The sequence below is a fragment of the Symsagittifera roscoffensis genome, chromosome 3, assembly GCF_963678635.1.
Source record: "Symsagittifera roscoffensis chromosome 3, txSymRosc1.1, whole genome shotgun sequence".
Classification (NCBI taxonomy): domain Eukaryota; kingdom Metazoa; phylum Xenacoelomorpha; order Acoela; family Convolutidae; genus Symsagittifera; species Symsagittifera roscoffensis.
In genome coordinates, this window is record NC_087064.1 from 54,387,130 (window position 1) to 54,412,124 (window position 24,995).

Genomic DNA, 24,995 nt, shown 5'->3' on the forward strand with positions numbered 1-24,995 from the left:
CCTAGATTTGTCTTTAAAGCTCCTAGAATCTGGAAATAACCTTTTTTATAGTTCACAAAGTGCGCAGGTAATTTCAGTTTCTTTGGAAAAGGCTTTTTCGATACATCCTTGGTTTGTTTCGTCATTGCCCATTTCAAAAATGATTCTCCACTACCTGTATATACAGTCAAATGGTTGATATATCGGTCAATTTAGACTATTGCTTTTAGTGATTTCATCTTGATCCTCTTTGAATCTCTTGTGATGTCTATCCTTACCACGAGTCCTTATTCAACTCACCGTAATATGTTCTACTCACCGATGTGATGTCTCTTGTGATGTCTATTTTTGCCAAAAGTCCTTGTTCTACTCACCGTAATATGTTCTACTCACCGTTGGCCTTGTTGGCTAATCAATTTCAAACATTAGTCTGAATTTTCCCTAATGACATAATTTCATATTCGAGACGATCCTGGAAACCTTCCACCAGGTTATATTCAGTGTCTAATGCTTAGGATTCCTCCGCCAATTCACAACACTGTTCAGAGCGGCAAAATTTTGCAATATAAATGGCTTTACTGCAAGGTTGGATATTTTTAAATTTGGGGAATTTTTTTAGGTGTTCCTCCGTAAACGATCTATCGCAACGGTTACAATGTTTCTTTTTCCCGTTATTTCTTGTAGTTTCATTGTTTGCATGTCTTTCGTTGGAATCCTCATCTCAGTATTCTCTCTGATTTGTGTTCTTGACTGCCATTGGTGGTTTCTGTTTTGTTTTGCACCTTGGATCGATGTTTTTTAAGCTGCTCCTGCAGTCAATGAGTTTGTTTTCTGGAATGCTGATGTTATTTGTTGATTATGTTTGAATATTATCGCTCTTTTGAATATCTTTTGTGAGTTTAATTTTTCAAATGCTAAAGTGTCCTGCAAAATCACTTTTTTCATTCTCGAGGTGAATAGATCTCTGAATAAATAATCTTCTATTGTTCCTAATTCCGATCTAGCTATTTAGGCAGTATGTGCAGCGTAGAACGCCTCTAGTGCTTCTCCTTGTCGTTGTTTTCAGTATTCTATTGAACAATTTATATCGTCCGTAAGTTACACTTTTCACTTTTTCGAATGCCACTTTAGCCATTTCTATAAACTGTCTAATGGTTATTTTTGATTTTTCTTCGTCAGGATTTTAATGCATGAATCTTTTTACTCTCAATTCCTAGTGCCAAAAAAACAGTCGTGTTACTTATCGTTGTTCTTCAAAGTAAAATACGTTGTGTCCAACCTTTGGGCCTCTGGCTTATTTCTCATCATTTTCTTGAATGCATTTATCAAGTGCTAATTTGGTTCTTAGCTTTCTCGCTGCCAGTGCAGTCGCATCTTCTCGCGTTTTGGGGGATTCTGGCGAAGTTGATGGTTTTTCTATCACATCTTTTGGGTCTTCCAATAGCAGTTCTGTATTGTCATTCTCCTTAATTGTCACCACCATCAAAAAAAAGTTCTAACTAAAAATTGACTTGCCATGGTGGGTCTGAGTTAGCTCTTGGTCAAAAGACTGGAAATCCCATGTCTGTTCAACTATCCTGCATATGGAACCCTGCTGGCTGCGCCATGTGATACTCTAAAGAATTAGGAGATGAAATTATTATTCATTTCTTCTGGACTTTAATTTACGCTTTCAGAACGTCTGCTGTTTTCATAGCTAGGGAGCTGCTGAGTCTTGCTCAAGCATAAGAAACTATGATCGCGTTTTATTAATTACATGGTTTGATACTAGGTGATCTTTACCAAAAGTATAGTACTTTCATTATATACATAAATAAAATTACTGTCAAGGTTACTGCTTGTGCAGTACCACAGGGTCCTTTGGTGTTTTTTCACGACACCAAATATCGACCAATCCACCTTGAATTTTTTTAAAAGGCGCTTTTTGCGCAAGTTTGTACTAACTTGGAGATAAATTCCTCGCCAAAAAAAGGGCTGATTTAGAAGGGGTGGAGTATTCGGCATCAGTAAGTTTTAATTTTAAAGGGCACCGCGCACAAACGAATTTTTTTTGCCTCAAAAATCCCAAGTGCCCGGCTTTTTTGATCTAGTTTCCAAACATTGCCTGCGACGCAACCTTTTTGGTCAAAGTAGGGTCTTTATAGTGTTCTGGGAACACTCGGAAAATCAATTTTGTCGATTTAAAAAAAGGCCGACAAAATTTTTAAAATTCGGCCTCTTTGAGAAAATCCTAGATTCAGCCCTGATCTAAAATATAATTTTTTGGCTGTTTTTTTGCGGCCAGAAATTATCTTCCAACAGGACTTTTATGGTGTTTTTGGAGCAGCTTACAATCATTTCGTCGACCTCAAGGTCGAAAATTTTTTCTTGAAATTCTTTTGAACCCCTTCTTCCTCCCTCTAGAAAATCTTAGACGCGATGATTCAGACAATTCTTTCATGAGAGTGAAGTAACTTAAACTGAGGCATCCTGAGATTGCGACTCCAATATAATTACACACTTGACCACCTAGAAACTTCATGGAGGCTCCAAAAGTGCGGGGATCACAAACCAGGCTAATTCACAGTTTTTGCCATTCCTTGAGTCGTCCGTCAGAATAAAACAATTAACTTATTAAACGGTAATGGCTGGATAAAATAAGTGTTGGTAAACATTGAATTGGTCAAAGCAGATAGCGTTTGATAGAACTCAATTATTCTTGGGACATTCAAAGTTCGAAGAAAAGATTTATGCTAATGTATTAAACATCAATTTAATTTAACATCCTCGCCCTTGGGCGAGTTATTTTGCCACATGAGGTTTTACTTAAAATGTATCATGATATTTTACAAAGTTAAGATCACCAGTATTGCAACATGAACCAAATTTGGTTAGGTAATTAATAAATTAATAAATGTTAACAAGAGTGTTAGCCGGCAAGGAAATGATAGATTATATCTTATAAGTACTGATTGTCGCTTAGAGTTCAGCACACAAAAATAAATTATCAAAGTTATTTTTAACAGAAAAGACAGTTTAGTTTGAACGTTGATTGATGAAATGTGATTACATAATTTGGCAATAGTTACTGAACGGAAACTTCCATCGGAGTCGCCGATCTCAGAGGTTTCGGGGCCGCTTCGTCTTTATATGTCGATTTTAAGGAATTCTCCGAGAAATCCGACTTGGTCAGATTCAAAACATCCCCGAGGCTTGCACTTGTCGGCACGACTGAATTTGCTATCGACCGACTGATGATGTTGCCGTTTGTTGTCGACGACATGATTCCGAGACGTTTGTCAAACTCGGAAAGCAAATTCTGCGCGACTGAATTGGTCGGGAATGGGGACGTTTTCTCGGGCTGTGACGAGGTTCCATTCATTATATCAACGTCTAATCCTGCTCCCGAGAAGTAACTGTTGATAGCACTTAACGAAGAGTAAAGACTCAAGTTCAGTTGCTGCTGCGCTGTCGACTCGGTGAAATCGGGTCGAGTTATCCCATTAGCCAATGAGGTTGCAGTACTGCTTCGGGATATTGTCTCGGTTGTGTTCGGTTGGCTGAGTGGCGAGGTGAAGTTTCCCGACGGTGGGGGTGGGGGAGGGGGGACTCCGCTGTCTTTATGCGCGATGCTCAGGTGTCCGAGAAGTGATCTGCGTGACTTGAACACTTTGTCACACTGGTTGCAAGGCAGATTCAAAAAGTGGATCTTTTTGTGTTCACGAAGATCGTTCACAAAGCCATACGCTTTTCCACAAATGTCGCACTAAAATCAAGCAGACATTTCATTTCTAAGTATACATCTACAATTCGATAACTTGCAACTCAATAACCATGCATTTAACTTTGTTGCAATCAACCGCTTTTTGATGATTTCGAACATAAAATGTTCTCAAGGATATTGCAAACGGAAAAACAGTCGTTTTTGCACCAAACTAAAAACTTTAAATCAAATAAATCGTGTAAAGAAAGCACACTGATTAATTAAAACGCTATAGATGTTAGTTAGAGTTGGCATCATGCAGAAAAAGCTGTTTATAAATTCTGATTCAATTTTTATCGATACTTGGATGAAAACTATTCTGCGATCGAAAAGTAATGCGTAAGTATGCAAAAACATCAGGCCCAATCTGTGTTAGAAAGAGATAAACTTCGGATCAAATTAAATAGAAAGAGAGAAAGCGACGCATTTGTGTGAGTGTTGTTGTTTCTTTCACAAATAATCATACCAACCAAATCTTCGTCCCAATTCGCAACAACGAACCAGCAGGAGTTACGATATCTGCCGAAATATGAATAGCTTTAGGTAAAAATACACAATATCAGAGTCATCATTGTCAAAGTAAAAAACAAATTCCTCATAAACCTTTAATAACATCTGTTTAAAAAAACTAAAGACTTTGTAATTGGTGCTGGGGAATGTTTCGTATTTTTAATCTGAATTTAGTTTTTTTTCTCATTAGAACATGTGAGTTGACTATTAACAATATTATTTACAAGATCTTCAACAAATAAAACTCTTTGGTCTTTTTTTCTGGTACAAATTTATTTTTCTTACTTATTCTTGAAAAAATTATAATTGGACAAATGAGCTGATTCTGAACCTTGTGAAGGGGCGTGCTATGTTTTCTCTGGATATGTTTCTTCAGGTTCATGCTTGACCCCAGGGTCACAGGACAGAAAGGACAAGGGTGCACTTTTGTCTGGTCAGTCTTGTTCGGCATGAACGGCGACGGAGACGCTCCTCCTCCCGCTACTGGTCGGCTTCTCGAGCCAGAGTTCGGCTTTCGTTGTCTCACAACTGTTGACGACATTGAGTTGGGTGTTTTTGATCTCACATTTGGATGCATATCGCCATTGATGCTCAGAGCGGCTTCGCTTTGCGGCGAAGAAACCATAAATTGCGAGTCTGAACATTTGATATTTGGAGGTTCAATCTTCATATCTAAACCAAAAACAGTAAATTAAAAATTTGCCAACTTCAAAATTACATTAAACGGCAAAAACAACGCAATAAATATTTGAAAACAGACTTATCGAAGATTGATTATATTCCAGAACAACTGAAAAAGAATATTTTTTGGGGGTATGCGTTCTACAAAATAGAAGTTCAAGCTTACCCATGAGGCAATCGAGCGCACTTTTATTCGATGTAGTTGTCGACTCAATATCGACCGGTGAGTCATTACTGTAGTCCGAGCACTCGTCGAAGCTTCCATTATCGTTTTCATCTTCGCCTGACGCTTCAAGCTGATGACTTATTCCATTCGACAAATTTCCATGACCTCCCAAAGGGAGACAGCCAACCGAAGCTAAATTGAGAGCCGCCGTCTGTATCGCGGTGGTACTGATAGCTGTGGGAGGCGAGATTTGCCCACCCGCAGTCACGCTGCCGAAAAGACCAAGAGGGTGAGTCATACTTTTGAGGGAGAGGTCGAGTCCACGAGAGACGACAGGGGAGTTGGCTGAGCGATCGTAGAGGGCTTGACTGAGCGACAGTGCGCTGATCACGGGCGATGGCATTCTGAAACAAAACAAAAACAGCAAATAAAAAAAAGTTACTACTTTTTGAAATTGAAGGTTCCATTCATTTTTTGGGATTTTGGTGAAACAATAATGTGTCAGAAATACGGACCAAAAATAATAAATTTAAGACTCTAAAATTTTATACTATTTATTATTATTATTTTACCTGTTGTCCGAACAGAGGTTGAAGGAAGAGTTGGGTGTGATGGGTTCCAAGGGTGCACAGGAGGTGCTGTCGGGACTCGGCTTCTTAGATTGCGACGAGAAGTGGACACTGTTGGGGGTCAAGAGAGGGTACTGCTGTTGATCTCCCAAATCTGCCAACTCTTCGGCACACAGTTCTGCTTGGTACTTGTACAGTACGGTGTGACATCTGAAAAAAACAATATTGTCAATTAAAACAAACAAAAAAAACTAATAACTCCAGTCGCTTCAATTTGTTAATAAAAATACTTCGTACTTCGAATATCGTTTTATCACTAATTCGGAAAATATCATAGCAAAATACCGTAAAAAATACAAGTCTTCAAAAAATACTATACTTTTTAGTCACAAAAGAGTAAGCTCTTCTCTCTAAAATTAAGAAATTTCAATGATTATTTCATTTTTTTTTTTCACCTTTCCAGGGCTTCCCAAGTTCCTTCAATGACGTATGTGCAGTCAGCATTCATCTGAGGGTCAATTTTGACCCCGGTCATCGTTTGAAGTAGTTCGAAAAACGTCTGCTTGTTGTCATTGTGTCGCTTGCAAATTCGCTCCAGCAGGTTGTCGCCCAGTTGAGCTCTTACCATTTGAAATACTGACATATCGGTTTTTTTCTAATCGTCGCGACTAGTCAACCACAAATCAGCTTGAAACTTGATGCTGAAACAGGCAATTTATTTTAATTACCTCGCAATTTTTTTGTTTATATAAAAATTTGGCGGTGATTTTTGCTAACTTGTTGCAGTTTAGGATGAAAAATGAATGGAATTTGCGCAATTGCAACCGTTATTTTGAATCAGTTAAGATATCGTCAATAATTTCAAAGGTAGATTCGAAAGGCGGGAGCGGGCTAAGAAATCCATCCGCTCAATTAGCGTTGTTAAGTACTTGTTTATGAAGATCGGCTCAAATCAGCTTTGATTCATTCGGTAAGCAGCCCCGAATTCTAATCGCCAAGAAAAACAAAATGCAGAACGGCCAAAATTTAAAACAAGACTATTTAAAAAGAAGGTTTGGTGTTAGCTAGGAGTATCAATCATATTTTAACAACAACTGAAGATATCTTAAGTAGTTATTAACCTATTAAGAACTTGTTTTATGATTTGCAAAACGTTTTGGAAAACTGAAAATAGCAGGTTTTATTGGATTCTTTTGTTTAGGCCAGGGTTTATTTAGGATCTGACAAGCAATTCAACGAGTTGTTCTCACGATAATCCAAAAACAAATTCTAGTGACAACAACTGGACGAAAGAACATAAAACGAACTAACCGACTGATAATTTTTCCGAATTCGAACCTGGAGTGGATTTTTATGCTTGTTTTATCCTGTAGAATAAATGTGAACAACCGCTGAAAAACGCTTCAAAATGAAATGAACTTGTGACCAAACTCGAAAGCGTAAAAAACCACACTGAAAAACTGGCTTCGAACTGAAATCTTTTGGACTTTTGACAGCGCATCAAATTCCAGCGAACGAATTCTTTCTTACTTGAAATTGATGATTACGGTAAAATTTTTCAGAGCGGAAGTTCAATTTGAAATTTAACTCGAAAATGCAAACAAACGATTTTCGGGAAGAAAATTTTAAAGCAAAACAGGACAATGTGTTGCAACAAAACTAAGAATAATGTTATCAATATCTAAAGAAAACTATCGAAAATTCTGCCTCAAGCTGAAACCAAAAACGTACCCGATTAAATCAGCTGTTGTGAATAAAATCAAATTTATCGAAATTTTGACTTTGTTATTTTTCTGCTGGCAACAGAATATAAGCAATCAAGGTGGGAGGTCTGTAAAGCAGAAAGAAAAGAGGAGAAATGAGGATAGCGGGGAAATACTATAAATAAAAGTGAGCTGCGTTATTGTATTTGTATATTTTGAAAAGAAATGAGAGGTGAAAATGAAAATGGAAAATTGGGAAGCAAAGCAAAGCAAAGCAGAGGATGGAAATTGGCTGAAGGAATTGCTTTTGGATTTGGGCAATTCAATTGGTCGATTGTCTTGTCCGGTCAACCCATCCCATCCCAACCCAACCGACCGGCGAGTCTTGAAGGGGTACGGCCCGATTACAAGGGAATTAAAAGCAAACATTCGCCGCTCTAATTTCGCGGTAATTGTTGCGCTGCATTAGTGAGGAGCTATTTATTATTTCTTAAACCAATTTTGGGAAGCACCAGAAAAAGTAAATAAATGGGAAAATTGTAATGAGGAAGCTAGTCAAGTATAACAGGAACAATCTTGGATAATTGTTAGATTTCCCCTGTTTTTTTTCTAAATGAGCGCGCAAATCAACCAAACACAACCCAAAACGAACCCGTCAATTGACGATTTCCCCTAGCAGCCGTAACTAAGTGCGGGTAACAATTATCCAAACCAAAAAAAAACATATTTCAAAAATGGGTTCACAATTTGGGAATCTAATGCAAAAGAAGCCCGTTATGGAAAAACTGTGCGGATTAAGTGGCTTGGTTGGGTTTTCACATTTCTATTACAGCAGAGTAAAAACATTCCTCCTAAGCCAACAAAAACCTCTCTTTTTTGCATTTCGTTTATTATCTATTGTAGTTTTGGAGCTTCATCCGATTTTTCCGCTTTTTGTTCCCCTGTATCTTAATTCAGCAGACGCTTTAATCTTTTCACGCGGTCAATGCTGGGTCTTTTAGGAACAAAAAGAAAACAAAATTACCTTTTTCTTTCCACAGGAATCGAAATATGCAAAGGTAATTGAAATTTTGTGTTTTTCAATGAAGCTTCCAAACTAGTGAGTCAATTATTGGATTGAAAAGAAAGCACAGGTAGTGAAAATATGAAGAGCAAAATTGGCACAAAGCAGGAAACTGAAAACTGGGAGATGAGTTTTGTTGATTAATGGTGTTCCAACAAAACGCAATTTGCGCTCATGCGTTTCCTGTTTTTCAAACATAATTAAAGAAATTTCGGCATTACTATACAGCACTCCCGTTTCTTTAAAGCCACATTTTTCCAATTTCGAGCTTGAAAAGATGAAGTAAATTGTTGTTTGGAATGTTTTTTGTTTATTTTTCCAACCAAACTGGTGCTATTTATGGGAATAAATCAGAGGAAAATTGAGGAGTAATTTAGTTTTTGTAGAGCGCGTTTGAGGGAATTTTTCCGGGGCTGAGAATTTTTTCCGTACTCGTTAACTGTTTTTTTCCCTCTTTTTGGAGCAAATTGCTTTAATCGCACCGCAGTTTTCTGCTTGCTTTTGTGGCATCTCCTAACTTGTTTTTCTGTTTTTGTATAATTCAAACAAAACTAAGTACGCTATGTCAATCGATTTTTCCTCATTATTTTAAAAATATTCAATATTTGAGCCAAAAATGTTAATTGTGCCCCAATTCAAAAACAAAACGCTGAAAGCAGTGGCTAATTTGGACTTTAAAAACGAGAAAGTTAAACCAGAATTTAGATTATTTTCGTGATAATACAAAGCCTGCACACAACTGTTTACAGATAGTATCAAACGAAATGTTCCATAAAACAGCAAACAATTTGATTGTTTATGGGCAGTATGTTTTTCATTGACCAATTTTTATGCGTATAGAATGTTATTAGTCGATGGAAAGATAAAATTCTACAAAAAGCAGAAATTGCTCCGACCATTGGAAGGAACCTTGGTCTTCGGGTGTGTTTTGGTTTTTTTATTTACACGCAAAATCAGGTACTACAAATAATAATCAGAATGGGTTGAGAAAATTATCATATTGAAGCGCTTTTAGTCGTAATTGGATTGACTCAAAAAGTGTTAACAAAATTTTCTGTGCCGAGAAAAAATGGTATTGATTTTTTGCTTTTTATCTAGCTTCAATTTCGAGCGAGAAAAGTAAGAAAATAGACGTATTATAATAGATCTTATAATTCAAATTAAGCCATGAAATCTTAATTTTACTCCAAACTCTCCTCAAAATGCCTCAAACTTTTTTGGTGCGTCTTCACAGAGTTTTTTAATATCAAAAACTGAATTGAAAAATGGATGTCAAATATCGCGTCCAGACAATTCGGCCAAAGACAATTCAGCCGATTTGAAATTCACACAATTCAGCCAAAAGTATGCAGACAATTCAGCCAAAGACAATTGAGCCAATAATAGTGACCGCCGCAGTCGCGCCAACGTGTTGCGAGCTTGCCAACAGAGGGTAGGACTCTAGACGAAATTTAGAGCCAGTTATCGCCGCAAAGCGGCGACGCGCGCGTAGCGCGCCCCCGGCGACCTTAAATCGAGAAATAACTCCAATTCCATTTTTTTTTCAAATCTAGCGTTTTGTAGAATTGGCTGAATTATCTTTGGCCGAATTGTTTGTATATTTCTGGCTGAATTGTCTGAATTTCAAATTGGCTGCATTGTCTTTGGCCGAATTGCGCCGTCAAATATACCTACTTTATTATCAAAATCGAATAAAGGTGAGTTCTACGATTTCTTTAATACTCTGTCATAACATCGCGAATAAAAAAACGACTCAATTTCAAAAATCAAAATTGTTTTTTTGTTAGTTTTTTGTTTTTGAACCGGTATGTTCTGTGCTATCTTTTGTTTTGTTTTTGTTTTCCACGCAAAATCAGGAGTCGAAAATAATCATCCAAACAATCAACATTACAAAATATCATTTTAAAAACTTTTCAATCGTTATTCGAGTGGCAAAACAATTTTCAGACAGAGAACAGCGATGCAACAGATACAAAGCAGCTTTTTGAGAGAAAATGAGAAAAAAAGCTTCCGAGTTGACAAATTGCAAAAAACTCACCAAATGAAATTTTTATGTTTATCGCAAATTAGATCTAATTAATTGAAAACCTGATGAGGAAAAAAATTGCCGGTTTATAAAAAGTATTGCGCCAAATTTATCGGGCTGTAACTACGCGGACAAAAAAAATCAGACGCTATTGGGCCGTGAAAAAATGTGACGGCCATTTTTTATAAAGCTTTATAATGAACTGCAATTTTCAAACCTAATTTAGAAACTGACAAAATTTTAAGTCTCTGAAAACATTTGTAGACAGAAAACGTAATTTCAAAACTGAAAACTAACTTCTGTTCGAGAATCCAGTTATAAAATAACTCAAATTCATACAGAACTAAGACGCTAAATTGCTAAACACTGAGTCCAAGCCAACTAAGGCAAAGAAGTAAGACGAAGAGAAAACCTAGCAGTAAATTAAACACCCTAGTTTCAATTTTACTTTTCATTAAAAAAGTTAAGCGTGAAAAAAATATCAAAAAATTAAATAAGAGTTAAATTGATTAAAACTGAATTGGAAACGCACAAAACCTATGGAGGACGAGAACACTACAACTAATTTATCAGTAAAAAAGTCAAAAAAGACTGTTCAAAACAAAAAATCATTAAGATTTTGAGCAAAAATTATGAAAATTTGGTTTTAAATTTGATATCACATTCCATCCTTTCACAGACTTGAGCAGGAAAGACTGAAAACAAAACAAAAAAAAATGTTGACAGAAAACAGATCAAAAAAATATAAAGGGTGAGACGAAAACTGTCCAAAGCTCATTTCAGTGGCCTTCAATAAAAAGATATAATAAAAACAGCCGGCCACTCAAGAAGATTTGAAAGATTTTGAAAAAAACAAATTGTGAAAGTGACTAAAAAAGACGAAACAATTGCGAATTTTCGATCAGTAAATTAAAATTAATCTTCGTTTTTTTTTACAAAAACGTCAAAAAATTTGATTTGAAGACTTTTGTCAGAATTAACTCAACATCATTCAACTTTGCCAGAAATTGTAGGAAAAAGTATCAGGTGAATAAGCCGACAGAATTTAATTCGACACCCAATAAGCTGAAACTTCACTGAACCGAAAATTTTTGGCAGCGCGAAAAAAAACAGCTTGCAACAAAAAATAACCTAAATAGCAAGCACGCAATACACGCAAATTACCAACTTATTAGCAAGCACTCAAGAGCTCTATTCATGAAATATAAGTAAAAATGCCATTTCTAAATTTGACAATTTTGTGAACAAAGTTGTTTAAGGGAGAAATCTATAACTTGGTTGCAGTGCCCTGCTTATTAGAGGTTCTTTTTTAGTGAGAAAAGTATAAATTTACATATTATGATAAGTTACACTATCATACACTTATTCTTATGATGACTAATTCTTACACTTAAGGCTAAATTTTGAAATTTTAATTTTACACAGTTTTACATCTTTTCAATAAACAAGGATAATTTTTTCTTTCGTCGAATATATCTAAGTTTTTGTTACTACCGAATCTAACTATGCTCTGGGATTTTTCTCGATTCTTTTCATTACACAAAAAAAAACGACAAAATTTGAAAAACAGAAACTGAAAATTCGTTCATTATTGTGGTCGGAGCTCTCTGTGCTCCTTACACAGCAACCGGCTATCCTGGTCCTTATTTCATTTTCGACACTCCATTCTGGCTTGGAAGAAGGATGAAGCTGTAGGATAGTTCGGGTGTATCTGCATAATTTTAGGTATTTCAAAGCAGCTTTTAACTCGTTAAGCGTGATATCATAGCAAAACTGATGATGCAACTTTTTTTGCGTAAAATTATTGTCAGTGTGAACTTTTGCATAAAGGAAAAGTTGTCGGCAATCAGTCTTGTTTTACAATTGATTTGATTTACTATACTTAAGCGCACATTAACTGTATTTTGAATTATATTTTGAAACTCCATGTTACCGCAAAAACAGCAAACTTTAAAAAACGAACAAAAAAGATTTTTTAGAGTTTTTTTTGAAACTATTTGCTATGATAACAACAGTCGGAACTTTCTGTGAACAGGCACATTAAAAAATACTTTGTGGTATAATTTTAACATTTAATTTATTTTTTTTGAAAATTTAATCAATTGTTTTAACTTACACTACTCCATAGAAATTATGATGCATTCGGAATACCCAGAGCTTTACCTTGATATGAGCAGTCTTGTTGTATTTCCTTAAACTTCTTACCAAATTTCAGCAAAAGTTTGAATAAAAAACACGAGACAGCCGTTTAAAGAATTTAACAATTTGTGTAGAAAAAGTTAGGTATGATCTTGGAGATAAACTTTTGTGTCAGCTGGTAAAAAACTTGGATCTATTTGCTAGCTATATTTATTTTCAAAAAAATTTCCGAGTCGGATTTATTCTCTGCCTGCGCTAGCGTCTATAGAATACTGGTGATTTTGCCATCTTTATTTATTTCATACTGATCACTTTGGCGCTTTCCGTACCTCTATTATTTGACAAAAAAACGCCATCTCAATTTAAAAATTTTCTTGTTTTGGTCTCTGGGGGGCCAATATTTTCTGAGTGCTATAAAAAAAATTGTCAAAAAATTAGTCGTTCAAAAATCGAAATTTTTCTGGTGAAAGAAAACACAAACTCAAACAATTCTAAGCGCAATTCAGGACAAATGCATCACCCGCACCAAATTAGGCTTATTCCCAAGTTAAAATGATTTGAAATTATCCCAAATTGCATACTCTTGGTCAGGCGCTAATCTATTGCGGCGCGCGTTTTTTCCGACGTGCTTTCCTTCAAAATTATTAAATAGTAGCACCCTAAAAAATTTTGGGTCAGTTAGTTTAAAATGGAGAGACCACTCCCTAAATCCGCTAATGCTTTGGGTGTTTACCTTATTTTTTTTCTCGTTGTTTTGTGTCAAACACATTGCACGAGATTCTCCAGAAGACTAACAAAATCGTTTGCCAGACGAATAAAGGTAGTTTCGTTTATGTTTTTTATTCAACCTAGAACTCAAGTAAAAGAAACTTCATTAATGTAGAAACATCGGACCAGTTCTTTTTTACACGATCAAAAAAACTTAAATTTTCCCCGTCAGTGGGGAACAAATCTGCTTTCTGCCAGAGCAGAAAAGTAATCAGGAAGTTTAATCTCACATTTTTGCAAATCCCGACAATGGACAAGGTCTCGAGGATATTAGTATAATTATGTGCCGATCCAAATCTTTGGGTTGGAACAAAATATACAATAGAACCCAGATTAAATAGAGCTGCTTGTTGTTTTTATTTATTATTTTTATCAGCCAGCCCTGAGTTCAACCACTGTTTCCATTATGTCCCAGAAAAGATGCAAAAAATAATCAGTTAGGTTCACGAAAGTTAAAAAGATACAAAATTACAACTGCCTTTGAAAACTCCAAAGTCCGTCCCAGTTCAGCCGGTCTCGCGCAACGGGATGCAAAAATAATTGCAAAGAGCGTGTTTATTATTATCAGCTTGATTTAGTATTATAAAGCTTTCAACAAATTTAACTTTGATTAAAAGCTAATTTTCTATTTCTAAAAACGGAGGCTAAAGTAGGTAATCCAGCGTTTTTTGATTAAGTTCCAAGGAATAGTAGACTAAGTAAAGCGAAATACTAATGGACTTTTAAGTGTCTTCTTTCATTTTGCAAAGTATGTTTGATAAACTAGGGCACAGTTTGATGAAATACTGTCAGACATTTAAGTTTCATCCAGCATATATAAAAAATGAACTCTATTGCTAAAATCTTTGATAATTCCGATTTTTTTTAACTTGTTACTGATTATAAGTGCACAGACGACGTCATTTTTAAAACTCAACCTGATTATTGAAAATATGGTTTTTTGGGTACTTTATTATCAACTAGCGTGAATAGCACCCATATTTATCCCTGATTTTGACACGTCTTTTTGTTAGAATTGTGGCATTTGGCTCATAGCTGGGTCGACAGGGCAAATTGGATATTTTTGGGGGTTAATTTGGAAGCGCGAAAGTGGAAAGGGGCTGTTTTTATTGACAGAAGAGAGAATAATGAAAACAAAAGGCACATCCTCATTGATTTTGTTGCCAGGGGGAACGCCAATACTTTCACAGGAAGTGTGGTACAATTTCTGGGGCAATTTTCCGACAAACAGAGACAAATTAGCTCCAATTCCAACCATTCTTCATCCACAAAATTGGAAAAAGAGGAAAAGTTGTTGAAAATTGGGGAAAATAGTCAATTTGGCTGGGCAAGACTCAACAAATCGGTGGTTTTTGAGCGGAGAGAATTTGATTGATATTTGGAATTTCGATATAAGAGGGTTAATAATTCCGGGTTATTTCAGTCTCCGACTTCGTTGTTAGCTAAATAAGGGGTTAGGGTACCACCGGTAAGGGAAGGGGCAATGAAAGGGAAGGGAAGGCCGGGTAGGTTGAGGGCAGGAGTAAGAATTGGTGGGGGGATAATGGATGGATGAAGGGTTGATTCTAGTTCATCCTTGGCTGTTACTTGGGCTATTTTCCCCACTTCAACTTAGCCAACAAAGTAATTAGCCAAAAGCTACGAGGTAATCTAACTGTATGTCTTGTGACTGACAGCTAATCAAATCAGTCCCCACCAACAACAAGCCCCAGCCCCAACCCCTTCCCCCACTCCTACCAAAAAAAAAACATTATACTATTCTGCGTAGGGGCATTAATTTTTCAATCGAAAATTATCCGGATTTTCATTTTACAAATCACAATCTCGTTGCCGAATATGGTGCTGATTCAACACTAGATGAAAGTTGTTACCTGCTTTTAAAAAATTTATCCAGTGCTTCGCACATTTTTGAAACACCTCTGGATATGAATAAATGTGAAAAATGGAGCCATATCACTCAAGAATATTGATTAGTATGAAAATTGTTTCAATTGTTATTGTTGTTTTTCTAACAGTTTGAACTTCGATAATCAAATTAATGTGGATTTTAGCTCGGATTCTACTAATTGATATAGAAAAATGTCAAATTTTGGACTCCGAAACTGTCTGTTTTCAACTTACCACACTTTTGGATACCCTTAATAAAAATAACTTTGGTTCCAAAGAGATAACATTAGGTTTTTTTCTAATATTCCAGCAAAAAAATAAGACATTAGTAAGAAAACTTTCGTTCGATCAAAATTATTTAAGTTTTCTTTTCAAACTACAAATTGGTAAGAGGATGTTTTTTTATCAGCAAAAAAATAACTTTCCAAATCTATGGTTTGAGATAGCACATGCCACCTATGAAATGGGATGAGACTCAGAAAACAAATGAATTTTTTCAGCAAACAGCAAAAAATAATAATTTTTTTTGTTGTCATTTAAATCAAAAGAAGAAATTTAAAACTGGTCAAAGGGACTTGTAGATGGACACAACTGGTGAAATAAGCCAGATATGAGGGAATACCAGTTGGCATATCTGGGTCAAATTCTGTGGATATTATTACATCACATCAGTACATCAGTACGACAAAAAATACTCATCCGATCCAAAATAAGAAGTATATACACTGTGCACATAACTGTCACATGGTCACCACAAAAGTCTCTCAACCAACTGAAAAAACTTACATCGATCATAGTCTTTTCTGCACTCTCCCACTAAGACGTGTTCCTAAACACATTACTCAGAGCCAAAGTAACCGGAATAAAAAAGTCAGAAAACACGAAAGTTGTGATATGGGTCAGAAATCTGGTGTACACATTTCAAATGAGTAATAAAAACCAGATTCTAAATTAAATATTCGAAGTCAAATAGAACCAGTTTTACTACATCAAAACACACGAAAAAGTTCGATATATATGTATAGAAAAAGAATCCACCTATTTTGCAAAGTGTTTTAAAACCAAAAGTATAGAAAATCGGATTTAGATTTGAAATTTATCTCAGCTAGATGTCGCCAGTCCTCTTATTTTGACTTCAGTTAGAAATAGGTAAATCTATCTCGCGCAATAAAAATCTGGCCGACTTTGTGAGCTCTCAAATTGCGTCTAGAGCTATCCAAATTGACATCAAATCATCATTAATATCATTACATGTGAAATCCAACCATATGTCACCTGGAAAAAGTCACATCTGACCCAAACACAACAAAGACGAAAACAAAACTCATGTAAAATTTTTGTTCTTTGGAAAGTTCGATAATTTTTAGTTGCCTTTCAAAAGTGCTAATTTTCGTTCAAAATAAAATGGTTCTCAGGTATTTTTTTCTATTTTTTTGCCTTCAGTTTTTCCATTCTCTATTTCCCCAAAATTTATTTTTGAATATTTTGAAAAGGGTTTATATTTTTCAACTGTCATTTGTTGGGGAAATAAAACAGTGTGTTCTACTACTTGGGAGTTAGGCTAGATGGGGCGGCTGTCGGGAAGTGTACCAGAGTGTGACAGGGAAGTCCCAAGAGGAGACTGAATGAAGACTGAAAAATGAAAGAAGGGGGAGAAAGAGACAGAGCTAAAATAGAGACACAGTATGCTGGGTATGGAATAGAAGCATTGGAGGGCATGAATGCCGGATGAACCCAAATTGGGTCGGCCTTACTAATGCACCCCGTCCACGTTCCCGTCCCAATGTACCACATCAGCACCAGTTATCAATCAAACATACCAAAAAAATATACAGCACGCCACTACTTTTAACCAAAACTGCTATTGTTCCAACCAGAAAAAAAGAACACTGGGGGTATCCAAAACAATAGAAAAAGAGTATATAGCGGGTGGATGCGGCAGTGATGGTAGATTTGGCGGTTGAGTGGGGAAGGGTGATGATGCATTTAGGAAATAGGGCAGAGGAAACTGGCACAAGGGGGAAAATTGAGGATACATTGCGAATCAAAGACACGAACAAGAGGAGATAGCTTGGTTGGGATCCAAACATAAAGCCAGCACAGATCGAAATTTATATGCTCTGGGCTTAAATCGAATTCGAAAAATGGTTTTTTAAATACCAAAATAATAACTTTGTTTCCGAAAATTAGGATCAGAATAGAAAACTAGAATACAATACCGATCAAAATATATTTTAAGTTTTCGAAATTGGACTTAAATTTCATATTTGGGGCTTTAATCATTTTGCGAGTGAAAAAAAAGCGTGTAAAACTTTGGCCTCTATAACAGAAAACAATACCTGTGTTTCACGATTCCGGATCGCCTAAATACTGGGTCTTGCAAATCAGAATGATGTATAAAATCTGGCTTCCTACAATGAGCTAAGTAATCATATGTCGACAAAAGTTCTTCGCGTTGGCCGACAGAATAAACTTTAGGTTTCTCAGATTAATTTCTGGGCTTTCGCTATTTCAGCTGAACTTCGAATTGAGATCTGGGTATTTAGAAGATGAACCAAGTTTGGACAAAATAACTCGAGCGTTGACAAAAGATAAGACAAAGAGAGAAGGGGCCATCAGTATTCATAATGGGAGTTTTGTGCCGAAGAACTTTATTGTATGATGTATGTATATGGTGTACAAAGAAGCACCAACTTCAGCGGCATTCACGACACTAAAATGACGACAGAAATGAACCGCATCTTTTGGCTCTATGTGGTCTTTCTTCTCTTTTATCAATTGAGAATGAAGCCTTTCAGAACTGAACTACACAATGCTGTGTGGTTTGCCTATAGTGTATAACCAGAAGATGGTACAGAATGTGGGTATACAAGTTAGAACAGTGGCTGTGCTGTTTAACCTCTGTCACTTGTCCGATCCGAGATGATCCGTATCTAAAGAGAAGAGAACAGAGCAGAGCCAATGTTTGGTTTGCTGTGGGAATGGATGAGAGGCTTCATTTCACTCAAACAACAAACTTTTGTTCACTTTCTCTGTGGGGTATCTGACTCTTCATTGCTGGCAAAGATAACTAAGACAGAAACCACAGAAACTGTCCGAACCCCAGAATGAACATATTAGACTGATCACTTGCTAGGACAAAAACCAAGCAAACCAATACTTAACCAGTTTAATTATCCAAACAATCGCAGAAACACAAATGGAAAGTACACAAAACTTTTTCCAGTAAAACAGTGAAATATTGTCGAAGTAGTGAGTAACAAGCGACTATTCTGAAAAAATTCACCCTTCGTCTTTTTGAGAATAGTTATTGGCTAAAACATCGATTTATCAATATCCACCAAAACCTAAAGGGCAGTTGGCAGCGTGAAGGTTTTGCCCTGATAAAAGCAGTCTTGATGTTCCGACTTTCGAAGAAAGTGATTTAATATTTACGCTCGGTATGTTGTTTTTCTCAAGACAAAATTCGACTTTTTATCAATTAATTTTTGACGAAATGTTAAAACGTCCACAACATATTGACCTTCTTGTCCAAAACCTAGACAGATATTTCACCTGCGCCATTTTATCTTCTCAATTGGACCAATGTCGGTTAATTATTCCGCGCGAAATTTCCAGTTTTCTCCTGAAATCGAAAAAACCACGAATTAAAAAATTTCAAAACTTTGTCTGGAATCAGATTCTTTTCAGAAGCCTACGTTGAGCGGTAACTAAGCTGACAAAATTTGAGTAAGCTCCCGTTGAGCCGAAAACAAAACTTTTGTCATGAAAAATTTGTGAAATTTTAATTTTTTATACCCCACCCGGAAACAAAAGATTTTAATAATTTCATCCTTGCAAATGACGCAAGGATCGGTTATTCAAGCCGATATACCATAGCCTGAATTATTATCCCGCACCCTAAAATGTTCCGAAGTGAAATCAGTCAATTCAATTGATTATATTATTTCGTTTCCAGACTTCCTTATAATTGTAACACTTGATAATTGATATTGACATTCCTAAATTTATAGTTCTAAATTTTCGTTACCAAAAAATATTGGAGACCAAATCAAGGGCATTCGGAACAGTGAAGGTTTTGCTTTGATATCTGAACAGTTTTGATAATTAATCATAATAATTTCATTGAACTTAGGACTATGTTTTTATTTGTCCAGCAGAAAACTAAGAAAGCCGAACTGAATCAAACTTGTCAATCATTTTGAAAACTTAGTTTGACGATATTGCACATCTGGTTAAAGTCCAAAACTTCAGTTGGTTAAAGAAAATTTTCCAGATAGCGCTGGTTTAAGAATTTAAATGATTGCTTAAGAAATTTCCAGTTGGTAGCCGTTTGACATTCAATAAAGTTTTCAGGTTTTTCGGAGAAACTTGAAAATTTTCGTCCAAAAGATTTCAAGTTTGTTCTTTTCTCAATTAAAACAGACTAAAAATCCACTAAATTGAAACTTAATAGGATGTCATGGCATTAATGAAACTAATTTAAACTTTGAGTTAATGGTGAGATTATAGCCAATCAAAGCCAATTAACACCGATTCTTTTCCTGATTTGACATAAAATATGATAGCATCAGACTCAATATCGTGAAAAACAATATCGTGAAAAATAACATCATTCAAAACTAGTACTTACTTTTTCGATGTAATAAGTAGTTGAAAGAATTGCGACTAGTATTGCCTTTAAGGGTCCAAATTTTCAGCTGGAGCAAAAAATTGTCGAATTGGTTCACCGAAAGATTTTTCGGATCACATAACTTTGATGAGAAAAGTAATTTTTCACAAAGAAACTGTCAACTTTGGGTGTGAAACAAATGAATTGAAGACTGCTTTCAGAAAATATGGTGATGATATGATCTTCTAGATTCTTGCAGAACAGCTTGACCAATTTTGCCGATCTATTGTCAAACCAAAAATTCCTTGACCAAATTGGAATCTGCAGAGGATTTCGAAAACCATAAACCACAGAGTTATAAACTCTTCAAGAAGTATGATTGTTTTGCGGGATTAGGAACAATATTTCCAATAGATAAATAGACTTACACAAATCTAGAATAGTTACTTTGTCCAACGTTTAGGAAAACACTAAAAACGAAAAGTATATTTTCGTCAAAAAGCGGGAATAATGAATGTTTTCTGGGTTTTCGGGCATTTGAGCTCAAGAATAATTCAGATTGCTTAACTGGCTATTCAAATGAAGCGAAGAAGCTCAAGTGAAGAATCAAGTTGGTCGGAATATGGATTGGTCAAAGATGTTTGCTTTTTGGATGACATTATCTGAAGATCGCAACCAAAACCAACCAACAAAACTTCCAAAACAACCAAAACGCGCTATTTTGTTACGCAATACGAATGTTACGTTCGGAAAACTCCACTCCACACCAGCCCGAGTTATAACATTCTTATCCAACAAAAACTGACCATACTAACCGTTTGTTTAAGTGAAGAATCAACTAAAATTTTTGCAAAATTGCTCTAATAGTAGAAATAAGCCATGCTACGTTCAAACTGTATAATTTTTAATTCATAACTGCAACTGATGGCTGAATAACTGCTGAATTTTTAATCACAACCGGTGCTATTATTAAGAAAATTACGAATGATTAGTAGCGAACTTGGAAATGATCCGAAACTTCAGAGAATTTTAAGATACAAAGGATCTCTTTTATCTTTTGGATAGGTAATATTAACGTGATTCAGGGTAAGAATTCATAAATTCGGACCAGAATGGCACCACAAAGCACTGTATTGTAGTCTGGTGAATCTTTGTTTGGAGTCGATCATTCAAATTTGGATGCGATTGTTTGCCATTCGACTATTTCTCATCACGATTCTCACATGCATACAAAGCCACTCCAAGTCATTTGTACTTACCATAGTACCGAGAACCATGCCTAAGCTCGTCCAAACTCTACTTTACTTTTGGCTAAGTTTAAGTTGAATAGCTCAGCAAATTGCTGCTTTTATGTAAATGTTTATAGATCAACCAAAGCCAAAATCAGTTTCGGAAACGTCCTTTTTGAAGTCGACGGTGAAACGCCAAGACAATAGATTGTACAGTTTGGTTTGTCATTTTGTTTGGGGGCAATTTTGGCGTAAGGTTGACACGTCTAGGCTACAAAAGACCAAGTTAACGGCCTTTGATAAGAGTTTGATATCACTACGAGCAGTACTTGTGACTTATCTGATGAAAAAGGCTCAGCTTCTGGCACGGTTTCAAAAAATCTCACATTACGAGGCCAAACTGTGCACTGGATAGGAGCACAATTTTGTGTCTGTATGTTCCTGGATTCCAGAGACAAGTCTTAAAATATGTTCCAAAATGCAAGTGGATTCCACAAACAAAATTTCAGTGGATTCCGCATACATATACCTGTAACTTAAATTTTGTCGACACATTTGTTTGTCGGCACAAATCTAAGATTAGAAGAGTTTCCAGTCCCACCTTTTAACATTTTATCATTGATTGTTGAGATATCCAAATGATCAAAAAATGTGTTTCTGAAATAAAGATAATTGTTGACCATTTCACGAAGTGACTGGAAAGGAAACATAGCGCAGGATGGAGTTTTCTTTGCCCGATTCTGACTATTTTCAACTGGTCAATTACAATATCATATTAACTTTTTCAACAGTGATTCGGATTCCAAGCGTCGAGAAAAACCGGCCAGCAATTTTCCGATCATTAGACCGTATTTCACAAAAACTGACGACACTGAACTTGATGACACTGAATCATTTTAAACATAGCCAATCGAAGATTGGAAAAGATGATTAACGCAAGTAAACTTAAAAACACATGAAAAAATTTCGAAACTTTCGAATTTCAAAGAAAAAAATAGATGCCATTTAAGCTCTTTTGAATTTCTAGAACAATTTATAATTGTCGCTTTTTCAATAACATGAAACCAACTAGAGAAAACTGGATCAATAGGTAAAGTTTTATTCCGCTAGAAATCTTAAAATTAAATTCCACTTTCGAAACTAGAAATCGTTCACGTTTTTTTTTGCGCCAATTTCACGTTCGTATTTGGAGAGTGCTATTTACGTCACCTTCAGCATATGAAATTCAATTGAACTCAAAAAGTGCATATATACCTAAGTGCATTCATGAATGCATCAGTATGTATGAATGCAGATCTGTAGTTATTAGAGACTTTTAAGACTTCCTGAAAAAAAAATTAGCAAGACTTATATAAGAGTCTTCACTACACTACGTTCATTACTCTTAATTAAACTGGATTTATAGGGTACACTATCTATAAAAACCTCTCAATCTTGGATTTTTGTATTTTAATTTTCAATACATCATACAAATGAAATTCAAAATTTTTAATCCACTTGAGAAATTAAATTACATTTTAAATTTCTACTTGAAAACTGGATCAATAGGTACAAATTTTATTCCGCCGAGAAATCTGAAAATTGAAATCCTCTTTCGAAACTAAAACTCTTTCTAAGTTTTCGCAACCCTCACACTTTTGCTGATTGACAGTGATCGATTAAACAAAGGAAAAAATTGAACTTAAAAAAATCAAAAGTCAAACCGCAAAACATCAAAATTGATCGGGAACAAACTTATAGACTTTTCCTGCAAAAGAACAAAAAATCATCACGAACTATACAAGATACTTCACTACAATCATTGACTCTGAAAATTGAAACATGGCTCTACAGAAAATCAACTTTAAAAAATACTAAAATATACAAGGATAGCCGGTTACTGTGCAAGTAGCACAGAATGTTCCGACCATAGTCTTAAAAAATGCAACAAATTTTTTTTTCAAATTAAGGTCGTTTTTCAGCGTGGGGTGATAAAAGGATCTGGATGAAAAAACAGAGCTCAAGTATAATCAAAAGTCATAGTAAAATAAGCAAATTGGAAAACAATTTTTCTGGAAAAAACGACTAGAAAAACAGTTTTTTTTTTAAATTAAGTTGTTGATTCCAAAAAGGCGCAAAATAACTAAGCTTAATTCGATTAAAATTAGGTTTTACGGCTTAAATTGAGCTTTTGTCAGCTTTTAAGCCATTAAAATAAGCTATTGTACGCCTGATCGCTCGTAATATTCGCTTGAAATGAGACAAAAGATCACAAACCGGTTTTTTCTCCACGCTGGTAAAATGTTCTCAACATTTTTTAATGTCGTTCGAATCACGACTGAAAGGGCTTTAATCTGATTTATCACTCGAATCTCTCCACTGATTGTTTGTGGTAGCTGATTTAACAAAATACTGTCAAAAACTCGCACCAGCAATACCACACTCTTGAGCCAAATGCAGTACTAAGCTCGCTTTATTTAAACAAAATTAGACCAAAAATCAATAATTGTTTAACGAGTTTTCTCTACACTGCAAAGATTTTATGAACTTTTAAAAAGCGTTCAAGTCCCGACTGCAATGGCCATTATATGATATATGACTCGCTTCCTTTCGACAATTATTTGTAATACCTGATTTTGCATGGAAAACAAAAAGCAGAAAAAAAACACACCCGAAGACAAAGTTTCTCCCGACTTTCAGTAGTCGGAACAAAAAACAAAAAAGCAGGAATATGAGCGTGAACAAATTGTCAGTCGAACTATCTGGAAAAAGGAAAACACCAACTTAATAAGGTAAAAATCAACTTTATTAAGTGGAAAATGACTTTTAATTATTGACATTTAATTATTCACAATTATATTGACAAGTAAAAATACAAAAGCTAAGCATCAAAAGAAAAATTACAACAGCATCAAATTTGATTCTCAAATCCATTTTTGGATTAAAAATTAAAACTATTGGACTTCCATAATTGTGTCACTTCTAGAGCTCTTGTAAGCGACTGCTTCTGAAACAGTTTTTACTATTTGCTCGACACTTCTCCGTTCCAAATCGGTGTCAAACTTGTTCAAAATCGAGTAGTCCACTTGGAAAGCTAGATCTGTCAAGGAACTTTCATCGGTCAGTTTTGAGAGCACATCTTGAAATTTCTCTACAAGCGAAGGGGCAATTTCGTTGGCCAAAAGACTGAACCACTGAGCTCGTACGTATTCCACAGCTTGTAGATTTTCAACTACATTTTGAGATGTACTTGTCTCTTGGGAGTTCCCGGCGGCGGAGGAGATGACTGCTGATTTGCACAGTGACCCGGCCACTGGAATCACAAACTCCTGAGCGAGACGCAATCCCTCCATCTGTTCACTTAAGTCTTCACTCTGGAATTGATCTAGAGCTTCCTGGTTCAAGTTCTAAATAACCAACACTATTAACTTGTCTAGGGCAGATGACAGAACAAAAGTTAAAAAGCAGCCAGTGTAACTGAACTGATTATTCACGTAAGAAGAACTTCTTCAAGCTCTTTACCGTACCCGTTACAACAAGGAAACGTGTAGGGTCGAGTAAATTATTCTTCTAAAGCGCATTTGGTCGTGATTGGACGAAGCGGCAATGAAAACTTCCGAGAATCATTGAGCCAATTGTCAAAAAAGCAATGTTTGCTTTAAAACTGTATCATATATCTACAGCCAATCAACGACCAATCTGTGAAAAACACTTTCTAAACAAGCCGCTTTTGTACTGTTTGATGTTAACTTGGTTTTACTTAATGGCTAAGGCTTAACTAAGCTTAATTTCAAGCCTTCCTCCTTTACGCTCCCTTCCATGTAAAGCTGCCTTTTTTCAAGTTTGCAAATTTGGCTGTGAACTTACAATAAAACAGACTCTTCGGAAGTAGCACAGCAGTTCAGCATCTAGTCTCTTTCCAGGGTCATACTCGCCTGCAAC

General features: G+C 35.7%; 2 protein-coding genes across 7 annotated transcripts in view; both read right to left on the reverse strand.

The window, feature by feature from the left end:
- Nucleotides 1-2,630: 2,630 nt before the first annotated feature.
- Nucleotides 2,631-20,952, reverse strand: LOC134842123 (protein sister of odd and bowel-like). 6 transcript variants are annotated; one of them, XM_063858320.1, is made up of 6 exons: nt 20,661-20,952; nt 6,103-6,348; nt 5,651-5,857; nt 5,079-5,482; nt 4,563-4,903; nt 2,631-3,724 (listed from the first exon to the last, which is right to left on the reverse strand). In XM_063858320.1, exons 2-6 carry the CDS (start codon nt 6,288-6,290, stop codon nt 3,044-3,046), a joined length of 1,821 nt encoding a protein of 606 aa, XP_063714390.1. In that variant the 5' UTR covers nt 6,291-6,348; nt 20,661-20,952; the 3' UTR covers nt 2,631-3,043. The 6 variants fall into 6 exon arrangements, with proteins under 6 accessions (XP_063714390.1, XP_063714392.1, XP_063714389.1 ...); XM_063858322.1 differs by lacking the exon at nt 20,661-20,952 and adding an exon at nt 20,274-20,438; XM_063858319.1 differs by lacking the exon at nt 20,661-20,952 and adding an exon at nt 19,867-20,244.
- Nucleotides 20,953-23,897: 2,945 nt separating this feature from the next.
- LOC134841362 (ubiquitin carboxyl-terminal hydrolase 25-like) overlaps nt 23,898-24,995 on the reverse strand; it is a 57,718-nt gene continuing 56,620 nt past the window's right edge. The window contains exons 15-16 of the mRNA XM_063857296.1: nt 24,921-24,988; nt 23,898-24,460 (exon numbers count right to left, since the gene is read on the reverse strand). Coding sequence (XP_063713366.1) covers nt 24,008-24,460; nt 24,921-24,988 — 521 coding nt within the window. The 3' untranslated portion in view covers nt 23,898-24,007. The remainder of the gene's footprint in view (nt 24,461-24,920; nt 24,989-24,995) is intronic.